The 13,967-nt window shown below is 44.8% G+C and overlaps 1 protein-coding gene across 1 annotated transcript in view; it reads left to right on the plus strand.

Annotated features, from left to right (window-relative positions):
• Window positions 1–13,967, plus strand: part of LOC147032199 (neuroblast differentiation-associated protein AHNAK-like) — a 124,692-nt gene that overhangs the window by 64,365 nt on the left and 46,360 nt on the right. The window contains exons 3-5 of the mRNA XM_085869582.1: window positions 10,453–10,526; window positions 10,642–10,833; window positions 11,436–11,752. Coding sequence (XP_085725708.1) covers window positions 10,686–10,833; window positions 11,436–11,752 — 465 coding nt within the window. The 5' untranslated portion in view covers window positions 10,453–10,526; window positions 10,642–10,685. The remainder of the gene's footprint in view (window positions 1–10,452; window positions 10,527–10,641; window positions 10,834–11,435; window positions 11,753–13,967) is intronic.

The raw sequence follows: 13,967 nt of genomic DNA on the forward strand, positions 1-13,967 counted from the left end.
GTCCAATTCGCACATTGTTTGACATTCTGGGTGTCTCCGGGTGGTGTTTGTTATAACTGATCATTAATCGCTTGTCAAGGCAGCCAGCCGTTCCTTATCAACTGTTTCGTTGGAGTGTTTGCTTGGTGGGTGGAATGAATTCAAAAGTACTCAATTCCAACCATGGAATTGAAAGGAATCGAGTAGTGAACAGGAATGGACATCGATTCCACATATTTCCTACTTCCGAGAAACAAGCGTTTTTTTCGGGGAAATTTTTTTTTGTTCCTATTGGGCATGTTCTGGTTACACATGGCCTGGCAATGTATTAATTGAAAAGGACCACACCCCTGGGGCATCCTGTTTGCAATGTAGCAGCAAAAGCAAATCATTTGCAAACTAAACACACCGCAAGGGCATGTTCCTTTTCAATGAATACCAAGACATTGAGTTGGCCGGTAAAGCATGCTGATTGCTTTGCTGATGGATGGGTAGGCAATACATCGACTGATAAAGTTTTGACAACATGTTGTTCAAAAGGTCCAGGAGTGCAGTTTGGAATTATTTCAGGAAGGTGAAAGAAGACATTCCGAAAGTTGCATGCTCACTTTGTTCAACAGACCTTGTTCTTCACTGTAAAACACCAATATGCTGAAACATTTATGAACCAAACACCAGAGTACCTATACTATTAATGATGGTTGAGAATGCAGATTCAAAGAAACCAATGTCTCCAGCAGCAACAAATTTGCTTTCGCAATTGACAATTGAAAGTATTTTGCCCCGGTAATGCCCCAGTACAGTGCCTTACCTTCCCCTCATGCTGCTTTCCATTCTCCTCCCCTTATGGTGCTTTCCCTTCCCCTCCCCTCTTGCTGCCTTCCTTTCCCCTCATGCTGCTTGCCCTTCCTCTAACACTGCCTTCCCTTCACTTAATCTACCTTCCCCTCCCCTCACACTGGCTTCCCTTCCCCACACGCTGCTTTACCTTCACCTCACGCTGTCTTCCCTCCTCCTCCCCAACACTGCCTACCCCTCCCACATGCTACCTTCCCTTCCCCTCCCCTCATACTGCCCTCACTTCCCCTCAAGCTGCCTCCCTTCCCCTACCCCTCATGCTGTTTTCCCTTCCCTTCCCCTCATGCTGCCTTCCCTTCCCCCAACCTTCCTCCATCCCCTACCCCTCCTTGCTCCCTCTCCCTCCTCTCTCACTTTCCCTCCCTACTCTCTTCCCCATCCTCCTCACTCCCACCTCCCTCCCGGAGTGTCTAGCGATGTGTGGTGAGGCATCGCTGTAGCTCCTCACTTCATCCTTGCTCTCCCCCCTTCGCATCATGCTGCCTTCCCCTCCCTTCCCTTCCCACCAAATAACATGCATTCTAAGGACAGTACAGTTTGTGTTGCAACACCCTGCCTGTGATGCACCAACACTGCAGTTTATCATCAGATTAGCAATCCAATCCAGACTGCACAGCTAAAAAGTAATATTGTGTTCTTCTGCACCATTCTTTTGAACTTTGAACTCGAACCTGAACTTTTGATGAAAACTCAGTAATATTACCAGTACACTGTCAGGTTAACTATGCTCACCAATCCTTACAAAAATAACATGAATAATGAAAACTACTTTACCACAAAGCTTCACAATTAAACTTACCCATGTTGCACAAGCACAAGCATGTTTAAAAGGCTAAATATCTGTAAAAGTCACAAGTATTTATAATTTTCATTGCTGGAAAAAATAGTTCATGTGATACTTGTGCATTGTTCATTTACAAAAGAGAAAACAGCAAGTTTTGAAACAACTGAAGAGAAGAACAATCAAGTTGGAAATAACAATACAAACAAATGACGATACAATTTGGTAATATGAGCTAAAATGGATTTTCTTAGAGTAATAACATGTGGAAATCCAAACATTGTTTGTGCACTTCTTAATAGGTGACGGTTTGAAGGTGGGAACAGCTTTCTAAAGTATACTGCATCAATAATTAATGAGAAGCATAATAAATTGCGATTGTTTGAAGCGCCACCTGTAAACTGAATGTCATGCACAATGCAACTGACAAAGCTTGTTTTGCCACATTGTGTTGCTAAGATAGATGGGGAATACTGGAAAGGTGTGTGGTGGGTTGGGGGGGGGGGGTTGGACATTTACAACACAAGGGGTTTTTCACTTTTTTCCATGATGCTTCAAACTGTCTTTTTGTTATTAATTACAACTTCACTGCAATTAATATGGGAATAATTGTGGTCAAAGGCACATTGTTTTGTCATCATTTCAAAACTGATACATTCTCTGAAATGAGGGTCAACAGTAGCTATTAAAAAAAAAATTGTTGTTAAAAAAATCAAGTCGTCAAAAAACAATGATGCATAACTTGCTATGTTTACCTTCCTTTTACTCCTGCTTTGCATATGAAAACAAGAATGACTGCACTGTGATCACAACCTGTGATAAAAACGAAATACAGTACCACATGCTGCAATTTCCCACAATTTATTTTAATTTCGTTTTCAAGTTATTTCTCCAAAATAAGCTCAAAGCATGGGTCCCAATGTCCGGCCATCCATCCGTCCATTACCATTTGACTAAAACATCTCACAAACTACTTGACCGACATGGACCAAATTTGGGATGATGTCTCAGGACAGCAAGGAGGCGACCAGGGTTGTGTCAGGAAGGGCATCCGGCGTAAAACATGTGCCAAATCACTATGCGGATCATACGGATGATCCGCTGTGGCGACCCCTAACGGGAGCAGCCGAAATGAGAAGAAGAAGAAGAAGAAGAAGAAGAAGAAGAAGAAGAAGAAGAAGAAGAAGAAGAAGAAGTCTCAAGACAGCAAGGTCTCATGATGAGGTTGTGCTCCCCATCTGGATCCACCCCCTACAAGAGATTGAAAAGGGAGGTTTCACCTCAAATTCAGGTAGTTCAATTAAAAATCTTCTCAGAAACCGACGACCAGATGCAGACCAACCTCTTCATGAAACACAAGGCCCCCAACATACCCGTAACTTTTGGCCATACACCTTCAACCCCTCCAGCAGAGGATTATGCAATTGTTGAATGGCCCCTATGTGTATGCAAATTGCGGGCAGATGTGGTAGCCTCTCGTTCACGCTTTTAGTTTACTCTCCATTTATTTTACAGAGAACAAATTTTTTTACACAAAAGTTGATTGGGAAAACTATCAAAAAGAACACGTAAATTGAGCAGACGACTTTCGCCAAGTGGTGGTGCAGTTTTAATCATAAGTGAAGCACATTTTACTCAGTTGTGGAAGAGATAACAAAAGACTCATGCGGACCGCATCGGCGAGAAACAAAGCTGATGGAAATCGGAGAATGTTCCACAAAATTTCCACAGGAATAGATTTAGGGAGGCATGTACCATGCATGCTGAAGGGCTTGACTAAACCTTACTAATAATTTTTATTCGACATATGATTAGATTTTTTTGGGGTCCATCATCGTGAGTCACACTCGACCCAAACAAAGCCAATGGAAATCTAATGCAACAAACCCGAGCAGTGTATCACCAGCAGAGGCCTCCAGGCCTGATATCTTAGATCCACCAGAAAACCAAGATGGCGGCCATATTATTTTGTCTGGGTGTCATGGTGGGTGGAGTCAAGCGACCGATGTGGATGTGGTCCGGCAGCTTTCCGAACAATGGGTGCACATTTAAAAAATCGATCCCCCAACAAGAACCACAACAACAGCAGCAACAACAACCATGCAAACTCTTGTCAACCTGCGACACGTCACAGGTAAAAGCACCAATGTGTGCAACATGACTTTTGACATGACTATAGTGTTGTAAGAAAAATGGACTCTTCGGGGAAAAGTGTTCAGGGTCAGGTATGGGAGCATGTGCCAGAACAGCGCGTCGCTGCGTCCACTTTCCGCCGGTACTCCAGGGGCCTCCGTCTAGCCATCCCCCAGGCAGATGACAGGCCCATCCCCATCTCCTTGAGATGATGGTCAACCTGCTGCAACCACGAGGCGTGTGGTCGGCCCACTGGCCTCCTCCACTCATGAGACTCCCTCGCTGAGAGAATCCGGTGAGCAGGATCAGCCTCAGGAAAACGAGCCACATGTCCATACAGCCGCAACTGACGCTCAAGGACAATGCAGGTAACAAATCTCATCCGAGTCTCTCTCAGCAACCGCTCATTGGACACAAAATCCGACCAGCGATAGCCAAGGATTCTCCGAAGAGACCTGGTACCAAAGGAATTAAGTCTCCGTCTCAGATCCTTGGTCAGAGTCCAAGTCTCGCATCCATAGAGCAAGACTCGAAGTACCAAGGACCTGAAGACTTGGACTTTCGTCCTCCCGCACAGGTACCGGCAGCGCCACACCCCATGACCCAGTGAATCCATAACTCCCCAGGCCCGGCCCAGACGTCTATTGACCTCTGACTCACAGCCAGCAGAGACATGAATATCACTGCCAAGGTAAGTGAATCTCTGCACGACCTCAACATCCTCACCACAAACAGACACAGACAGGACAGCAGCATCCAAGATGTCAGCGAAAGCCTGGATCTTAGTTTTGACCCAAGAAACCCGTAATCCCAGCGGCTCCGACTCCTCTTTCAGCACCTCGAGGGCCCCCAAAAGGATATCTAAAGTCTCCGCAAAGATAACTGCATCATCTGCAAAATCAAGGTCCGAGATCTTGACATTCCCAAACGATGAACCACAGCTTGATCTCTCCGACATCCTCCCTAAAATCCAGTCCATACAAGTGCTGAAAAGTGTGGGGGCCAGTACACACCCCTGACGAACTCCAGTAACAACTGGAAATAAGTCAGAGATGGTACCACCACACTTCACAGCACTCTCAATACCAGAGTAGATTTCAGACATCAGATCGATCAGTTTTGGTGGCACCCCACGAAGACCAAGAATCCTCCAGAGGACATCCCGATTCACTGAATCGAACGCTTTACAGAGATCAACATAGGCTGCAAGCAGCCCCTGCCGAAACTCTCGTCTGCGTTCGGTGAGGACACGAAGGGCAAGGATACGGTCAATCGTTGACTTCTTTGGTGTAAAGCCTGACTGCTCTGGACGCTGGTGCTCAAGCAGATGGTGGCGAACCCTATCAAGAATTATCCGAGCAAAGACCTTGCCGGGCACTGAGAGCAGCATCACCCCTCGGTAGTTGTTGCAGTCTTGGCGATCACCCTTCCCTTTCCAGAGAGGGACAACAAGGCCCCTCTTCCAGTCAGTTGGGATGATGCCTGTGTTCCAGGCAGAGCAAAAAACTGCATGCAACGACACTAGTGCAGCATTTCCACCAGCCTTGAGAAGTTCAGCATGGATGCCACAGATCCCTGGAGCTTTGCCCCGTTTCAACTGGTTCACCGCAGCCCGTGTTTCCACAAGCGAAGGTGGACCACAGTTGATTAGAGGGTCAGCAACAGGGATTGTAACACCCTTGACGTCCAACTCGACAGCTGGGGGATCAGCCTGGTACAACCGCTCAAAGTAACCGGCCCAGCGGGCCTTCACTTCAGACTCCTCTGTCAAGAGCCTACCACTATCTGCTCGAACTGCAGTGCTCCGAGGGATGGGCTTGGATGAACACAATGCGCGAATTCCCCTGTAAGCGGGACGACAATCACCTGTCCACAGGTGATGCTCTACCCCCTCACAGATTCCTCGCACATAGGCCTCTTTGTCCACCCTCAGTGCACGCACAGTTTTATGCCTCAGCTCCCTGAACAGCTCAGCTCTGCCATTCAGCCTGGCCCTGCGACTCTGGTCAATGGTATCGAGTGTCACTTGAGAGACAAAATTCTTCTTTGCCCTGCGGTGAGCTCCAAGGCATCCACCGGCAACATCAAGGACGGTGGTCCTTAAGGCACTCCACAACTCTTCAGGACCCCCCAAAGCACCCAGACCCCCCAAGTGTCCACTCAGCTTGTTCGCAAACTCCTCAACTACTCTCTCATCCCTGAGCTTGCCAACATCCAGCCTCGGCTGGGATGGTACCATTCTCCAGGATTTAAGGTGCAGCTTTAGAGTTGCTACAACAAGCCTGTGGTCAGTATTGAGGAACTGAGCACTCCGGTAGATCCTGCAGTTCTGGATCATCCTCCAGCGACCGTCAATGAGGACATGGTCAATCTCCTTTGCCACACCGCCAGCGTTGGAATACCAAGTCCAGCGATGAGCTTGTAGGTGCTAAAACCATGAACCAGCCACCCAAAGTCCATGACTTCTTGCAAAGTCAAGGAACTTAGTGCTATTCTGTTTCATAGTTTCTGACCCATGGGGACCAACACATGTCTCATAACCATCCCTATCAGTTCCAGTCGATGCATTGAAATCCCTCAAGACAAGAAGTGTATCTCGTCTGGGGCACTGATCGACCACAGACTCGAGCGTGGCGTAGAATGCATCCTTCATGGTGAGATCACTCGCCTCAGTCGGAGCATAAACAGAGACCAGGGAAATGACACCTAAGGAGTGACGAATCCTTAATCTCATGATACGCTCGTTGACCGGTGTTACCTCAATTATCATTGGGGTCAGCTTATTGGACACAGCTACAGCAACTCCTTGGGTATGGTAACCATCAGAGCGACCAGACCACTAGTAGGTGTAACCACCCACCATTATCTTGCCGCAATCCAGTCTCCGAAACTCAGAGAGAGCTGCAATCCCGATGTCCAAACGCTTGAACTCAGATGATAACAGAGACAGGTGATCATCCTCTCTTAGGGATAGGACATTCCAGGCACCCACCCAAAGGGACCGCCACAGGTTAACCCAAGGAGACCGCCCTCTGGTGGACGACACCTCAGCACCGCTCCGACACACTCTCCCGTAATCTGACCCAGGGATGTTACTCCGCGGTTTCTCTCCTATCATCAACGATTGGGGGTCCCGAAGGCTTTGCCTCAATCCCGTCATCCGGTGAGCTGCCCAACGAAGGGAAGCTGCACAGGAGGTACTCCCACGGAGTGGGTTTTCAGATTTTTTGCGTTTTTGCGTTTTGCGGAATGAAGGGTTTTACGGTGGCCGGAGTGCAAATCCTGCCACCAACCTCCTAATAAAAAGTAACCCAACTGCAGGAGGACGTCCACAGACACAGTTGGGCACTAGATATGGATGGCCGTTGGCTCACAAGGAGCTCCTCCGCCCTGTGACAGGTTTTGTTTTTAATCCTGCTGGGTGTCCATATCCAAACACCCAAAAATCCATATCGAAATTCATATCGAAAGTCCATATCGAAAAGTGTTGATTAGTTATATATATATATATATATATATATATATATATATATATATATATATATATATATATATATATATATATATATATATATATATCTCAAGATTTGCATGTTCGAGTAGATGTCGCTATTATGAGCAAATTTATGTCTGCACTGACATTGTTTAGCAGGCCTTGTCTCCTCACTGGCCTCAGCTGTAACTCAAGGTCCTTGAGGCGAATACCACACGTCTCATTTAAATCAGACCAATTGATGGTGTGCTCAAACCAGGCAATCAATGGGTGAAATTGATGACATCATGGGAGAGATTTTCAACTGAGTTTTGAAGGAGAAAGTTAACTTGAGAGCTGGGAACCTCATGGGTGAGGAGGTCAATCATGAGTTTGAGTAAATACTTGTCAGCGAGGTCAATCACGAGTTTCATGAGCTGAGAATCTGGAAAGTGAGGAGCTTGCGCTGTCTCTCCCAGTCTCTCCACGGAATCTTTCACCAGGACTCCTTACCAGAGCATTGCCAGGGTTATTTACACCCCCACTCCCCCCCCACACACACACAGACACACACACACAGAGCCCCCCCCCAACCTCCACCTTCCAGTATAAGGAGGAGTTGGTCCTGTAAGTTTGGAAATCCAAACACCGAGTTGACACGGACTGGCTGGCCATAGAAAAACCTCACAGCACGTCATGTGTCGGAAAACTAAAGCCTGTTCGTCCCATAGATTCTAGGCAAGGGTACTTGCCTCGGTTTGACAAGGTCTAAATCATATCTATGTCATGCGAACAGGTTAAGTTTGATTAAACCGATATCTTCATCATTTATAAGCATGATTGATTTTCTGATTTGGATGACCCCTCCTCCTTTGTATATATTTATACAGTAGATGCAACAGAAAGATTAATGTATGAAACCCTTTACAGAGCATTATTGACTGCAAAAGCATGCACCTCTTGGCAAGGGTTTAGGCAGGTGGTTGGTTTTTGCCTTCCCAGCAGTCACTCAGGGCAGGAATTTGTAATTTGTTGATGGTATGACAATAACTCACTTGCTCTTTGTGATCATTGGATCTTTAACATGCACCAACAATGCTGGCTGATGGGTGGGTGCTCCAGCTTAACATCCTCCTGATGGAAGGCACACACATTGATGCCAAGACCTGAAACACACCAGGATAACAGTTTGTATGTAGGTTGAGGTTCCAACCCAGGCTAGACAGCTCAGTGGCAAGTGCGCATACCTCTATAAACTATCCAGCCCAGCTCAGCCCAGTCAAAAGTAGACTTTTGTCAAAGCATTCACTCTGCTGGATAATATCACAGCTTTGCAGTGGGTGGTGCTTCAAGATCAATTGTAATAGGTCAATTGTCTCAATTTATTCCCTTCGTCACAGGATTGTTCTCGTTGCTCTTGTTCTGAGGCCCTCCCATCCTATCAAATGGCATTCCATCCCATCACCCTTCCTTGGCATGCAGGTGTATCCACTGGTTTTAAATATTAGGCAAAATGGAGACAATATGTGATTCCACAAAAATGATTTGTTCAGTTCAGCTTCCTGTAATATCGACAATAAGGTTTTGTATGGCAATGGAAAAGGCAAAACTAAGTATCAAAATATCAAAAATTGAAACAAATAGGAATCCAGGCCTGGTACCCACATGATCTTGGCAGAGTGATACTTTATTATGTTTGATATTTATTTTTTGTTTGGTCTTTGAGTATTTTTAAATTTGACAATGAATTAATTAACAAGAAGGGCACTCGGTAGAGCGCATACCTCTGCTATGTAAAGCCTGATCCACTAGAACATGTCGGGCCCAATACATTTTTGAAATATCATGCGACACAGTACTACATCGTTTTTGGCCCTATCTCTCAATGGTGAAGAATCACTTTTAAAATTCTAGTAGTCAAATCTGGATTCGGATCTCAACCAAAATCTAATCAGTTTATGCTCGTCGCACAAGCAACCAACCGCCCCCACCAAATTTCATCTGAATCTGTCTACAACTTTTTGAGATATCCACACACAAACAAATGAACAAGGTGTCAGGTGGTAGCCTGACAGTTATGACGAAAATCATGCAAATGACATCACCGTCACCTCTACCTTTGACATATACAGTCAAAAATATTGATAGCCTCACTTTTGTCCTTAAGAATCCTCTGATAAAGTTTGACGAAGATAGCTGAAAGCGTTCGTGGGTTATCGCACTCAGACAAACAAAGAAACGAGACAGACCGACATATGATGAATATGAATATTTTCAAAAAAAACAGACAGACAGAGGTGTCATCAGCACCAGGAGTGCAACTAGAAGTTGCATTACCTCCCCCAAGGTCGCCGGCTGTGTTTGTCGAAGGTCAAGTCCAGTGTTTTCTGGTGTCTCTGCACATGTTTGCATGATTTGTGTGACAGCTCCTCTACGAGCTTTAGATCCAGAAAAAACAACAACATGAGAATAAATTATATAAACTTTTCATATAAACTTTTATAATACAGTACCGTACCATAAAGCAGAATGAATCCAAGACATAACTGATTAAAATCAAAAGGTTTCAACTTCCTGGATGATCATGTGCATCACTGAGACTTGAGGAGCATTGACCTGAGACCATAGAAACTTTATTGCAGCCCCAAAACAACAACTTTATTGCAATCCTAAACCGAAAATCTAATCAAGAGCCCGACTACATAATATGTATGTGGAAATGGAGTTTTAGCCCTCTTCCATTCCATTTGTTTTATTTTAATCCTCCTTCCCTGCCCTCCTCTTACTTGCACTCTTTCTCAGCCATTTTTCTCATATCCTCCCTTCGAACATTCTCTGGTCCCTTCCTTTTAGCACAAGACCATCTATTTATTAAGTAAGCATGGAAAGGAAGTGGTGACAGCCTGAGTTGAGAAAAATTACAATCGAGACAAATTAGACAAATAGGGGATAGGAGAGAAAAGGAAAGTTGTGTTGGAGGAGTACATAAAGATGAAAAAGTACATTTTGAAAACTGCATATGGGGAGTTAACAACCAACGACACACACACACACACACACACACACACACACACACACACACACACACACACACACACACACACACACACACACACACACACACACTCCCCTTTTACAGCCCCTTTACCTGCATATGCAAAATGAATGGTGACCCCAAATAATGTTGAGGTTTAATTGCAATGTGTAATTGCTTTGCCTTTTTCTGCAGATGTCCAGTTGACCACATGCCCTTATTTTCATATACATGTTGAAGCTCGTCGATTTCTGCATCGATTTTTGACGGTAGTAGTTTAACTTCATCACCTTACATGATCATTTGTTGCTGAAGTGTAATTAAAAGGTTAATTTCGGTGTCGGTGAGCAATAATAATGGCTTGTACTTTCTATTTATGCAAAGCACATTGAAAAGTGCATCTAGGTTCAAAACAATCAAACGTTGTGATGGAGGAAGAGGTGGAAGTATTTTTGGAGAAGGACCACAAACCTTTGACGGATGATATACAGATCGAAGGTGGTGAAAAAAGAGGAATATACATAAAGAATGTCCAAAAGGACTCACCAGTGGCAAAGAATCTCCATCTTTCTGAAGGTAAGATCTAATATGACGATGTAATTACACTCAAAACCTTACTTGCATTCCCATCTGAACACCAGGATCATGATGGACGGGACCCGTAGGTTTAAATCCTTGGGTGTGTTCAGTTACCAAGCAGCTAGCTAGCGCTTGCCAAGCCAGCCGTTCCTTAAAAATGGTTTTGAATGGAGTGCTTGCTTAAGTGCTTAAGCCACTTGGCGAGCGCTCTTCAAGAAACTTGGTAACTGAACACACCCCTCTACACCACATGTGTTATTCCATCGTCTACTAATGTCACTGTAATTTATGCAAAAAAAAATGGTCTGCGTCCTCCACATGATGTATGTACAAGTTTGACACAGAAAGTTTTTTTTTATGTAAATTTGTGGTATTTTGACATTTTTAACCTTACATTTTTTATGTGAACGACAAAATGCACCATTGAGCAGCTAATGCACTATCAATGAATTCCTCTGTGATTTTAGACAAGACACTATTAGATGTGAAACAAATGTGACATCACTTTTTAGTTTATGAGCTCATGATTGCCGAAGAAACATCCTCAAAAAGGGGGGAAAAATATCTGTCCTAACGGCTGTCATTTCATCACCCGACAGGTGACAAGCTCATCTCAGCCACTATTAACTTTGATGACATGAAATATGATGATGCAGTCCGATTTCTGGAAATCTCAGACAAATATATGACAGAGCTCAAGCTGAGGAAATCTTCGAGAGGCTCACCTACCTCAGGAACGACTACGTTTGACTTTGAGAGTTCTGAAACGACAGTGAGGGGTGCAACAACAACACGATCTCCAAAAGGATCAACCTCTTACACTCCTCACAACCACCACTGTTCCCCTAACTCAATGAGCTGTCGTTGGTGTTCAGCATCCAAATGCATTGGAGCAACATCTCCATATATGGACCTGGTGAGTTGTTTTCAAAAATGTAAAATTGGGCTTTTCATAGATGTCAGATTTGTTCCAATTTGTTATACACTAGCACACAACATCTCTGCTCATGGAAGATGACAGCGAATAAAGGGCAACATATGACATTGGGGTTGAGGGTAAACAACCGAACGCAAACAAGCAGATGGATGAATGAACAAAAGAAAAATGGGAGAAAATAGGAGAATGAAAGACTAATCTGCAGGTAAGGATGTAGCTGATGGTGGGGCATGGGTGGGTGTGGGGAGAGTTAAAGGGGATAGGAAATATCATGGAGAGGAATGGAATGCAACATGAGATGACAGTTCACTGACATCATGAATCACTGAAGGGAAGTGATATTGTAATGAAGAAGGGAACAAGCTCCACAGATAAAAGTAAATAGTAACTAGAACGGCACCAAGAGGGTGGAGTGGAAGTGAGCAGTAAGCTGGGGGGGCTGAACTTCTTACAGTTGGTGATCAAGGTATATATATATATATATATATATATATATATATATATATATATATATATATATATATATATATATATATATATATATATATATATATATATATATATATATATATATATATATATCTATATATATATCTTCTTCTTCTTCTTCCTCTTTCGGCTTGCTCCCGTTAAGGGGTCGCCACAGCGGACCAACTGTCTCCATTTCGCTCTATCCTCCACATCTTCCATTGACACTCCAACCACCCGCATGTCCGCCCTCACCGCATCCATGAACCTCTTCTTTGGCCTTCCTCTTCTCCTCCTGCCTGGCGGCTCCATCTTCAACATCCTTCTCCCGATATACTCCGTTTCCCTCCTGTGCACATGTCCAAACCATCTCAATCTCGCCTCTCTCACTTTGTCTCCAAACCGTCCTACCTGCGCTGTCCCTCTAATATACTCATTTCTTATCCTATCCATCCTCGTCACTCCCAACGAGAATCGCAGCATCTTTAACTCTGCCACCTCCAGCTCTGCTTCCTGTCTTTGTTAAGCGCCACCGCCTCCAAACCATACAACAAGGCTGGTCTCACTACCGTCTTGTATACTTTCCCCTTCACTCTTGCAGCTACCCTTCTGTCACAAATCACTCCTGCAACTCTTCTCCACCCACTCCATCCTGCCTGCACTCTCTTTTTCACTTCTCTCCCACACTCTCCGTTACTTTGGACAGTTGATCCCAAGTATTTAAACCAATCCACCTTCCCCACCTCAACTCTTTGCAACTGCACTATACCACCACCCTCCCTCTCATTTACGCACATGTACTCCGTCTTACTCCTACTGACTAACATTCCCCTTCTCTCCAGTGCGTACCTCCACCTCTCAAGGCTCGATTCAGCCTGCTCCCTACTCTCCCTACAGATCATGATGTCATCCGCGAACATCATGGTCCATGGAGACTCCAGTCTGATCTCATCCGTCAACCTGTCCATCACCATTGCAAACAGGAAAGGGCTCAGAGTCGATCCTTGGTGCAATCCCACTTTAACCTTAAACCGGTCCGTCATTCCTACCGCACACCTCACCGCTGTCACACTGTCCTCATACATATCCTGCACGATCCTCACATACTTCTCCACCACTCCCGACTTCCTCATACAATGCCACAACTCCTCTCTTGGCACACTATCATAAGCTTTCTCTAAATCCACAAACACACAATGTAACTCTTTCTGGCCTTCCCTATACTTCTCCATCAACATTCTCAAAGCAAACATCGCATCAGTGGTGCTCTTTCCTGGCATAAACCCATATTGCTGCTCACAGATCATCACCTCTCCTCTCAACCGAGCTTCCACTACTCTTTCCCACAACTTCATGGTATGGCTTAACAACTTTATCCCTCTGTAATTTTCACAGCTCTGCACATCACCCTTATTCTTGAAAATCGGAACCAGCACACTTAATCTCCACTCCTCCGGCATCCTCTCACTTTCCAAGACTTTATTAAACAATCTGGTTAACAACCCCACTGCCATCTCTCCTAAGCACTTCCATGCCTCCACTGGTATACCATCTGGGCCAACCGCCTTTCCACTTTTCATCTTCTTCATAGCAGTCCTCACTTCATCCTTACTGATCCACCCCACTTCCAGATTCACTATCTCCACCTCTTCCAACCTTCTCTCTCTCTCATTTTCTTCATTCATCAGCTCCTCAAAGTACTCCATCCACCTTCTCAACACACTCT

The sequence above is a fragment of the Eptatretus burgeri genome, chromosome 2 (assembly GCF_056783735.1).
Source record: "Eptatretus burgeri isolate ZD-2024b chromosome 2, Ebu_testis_v1, whole genome shotgun sequence".
Taxonomy (NCBI): Eukaryota; Metazoa; Chordata; class Myxini; order Myxiniformes; family Myxinidae; genus Eptatretus; species Eptatretus burgeri.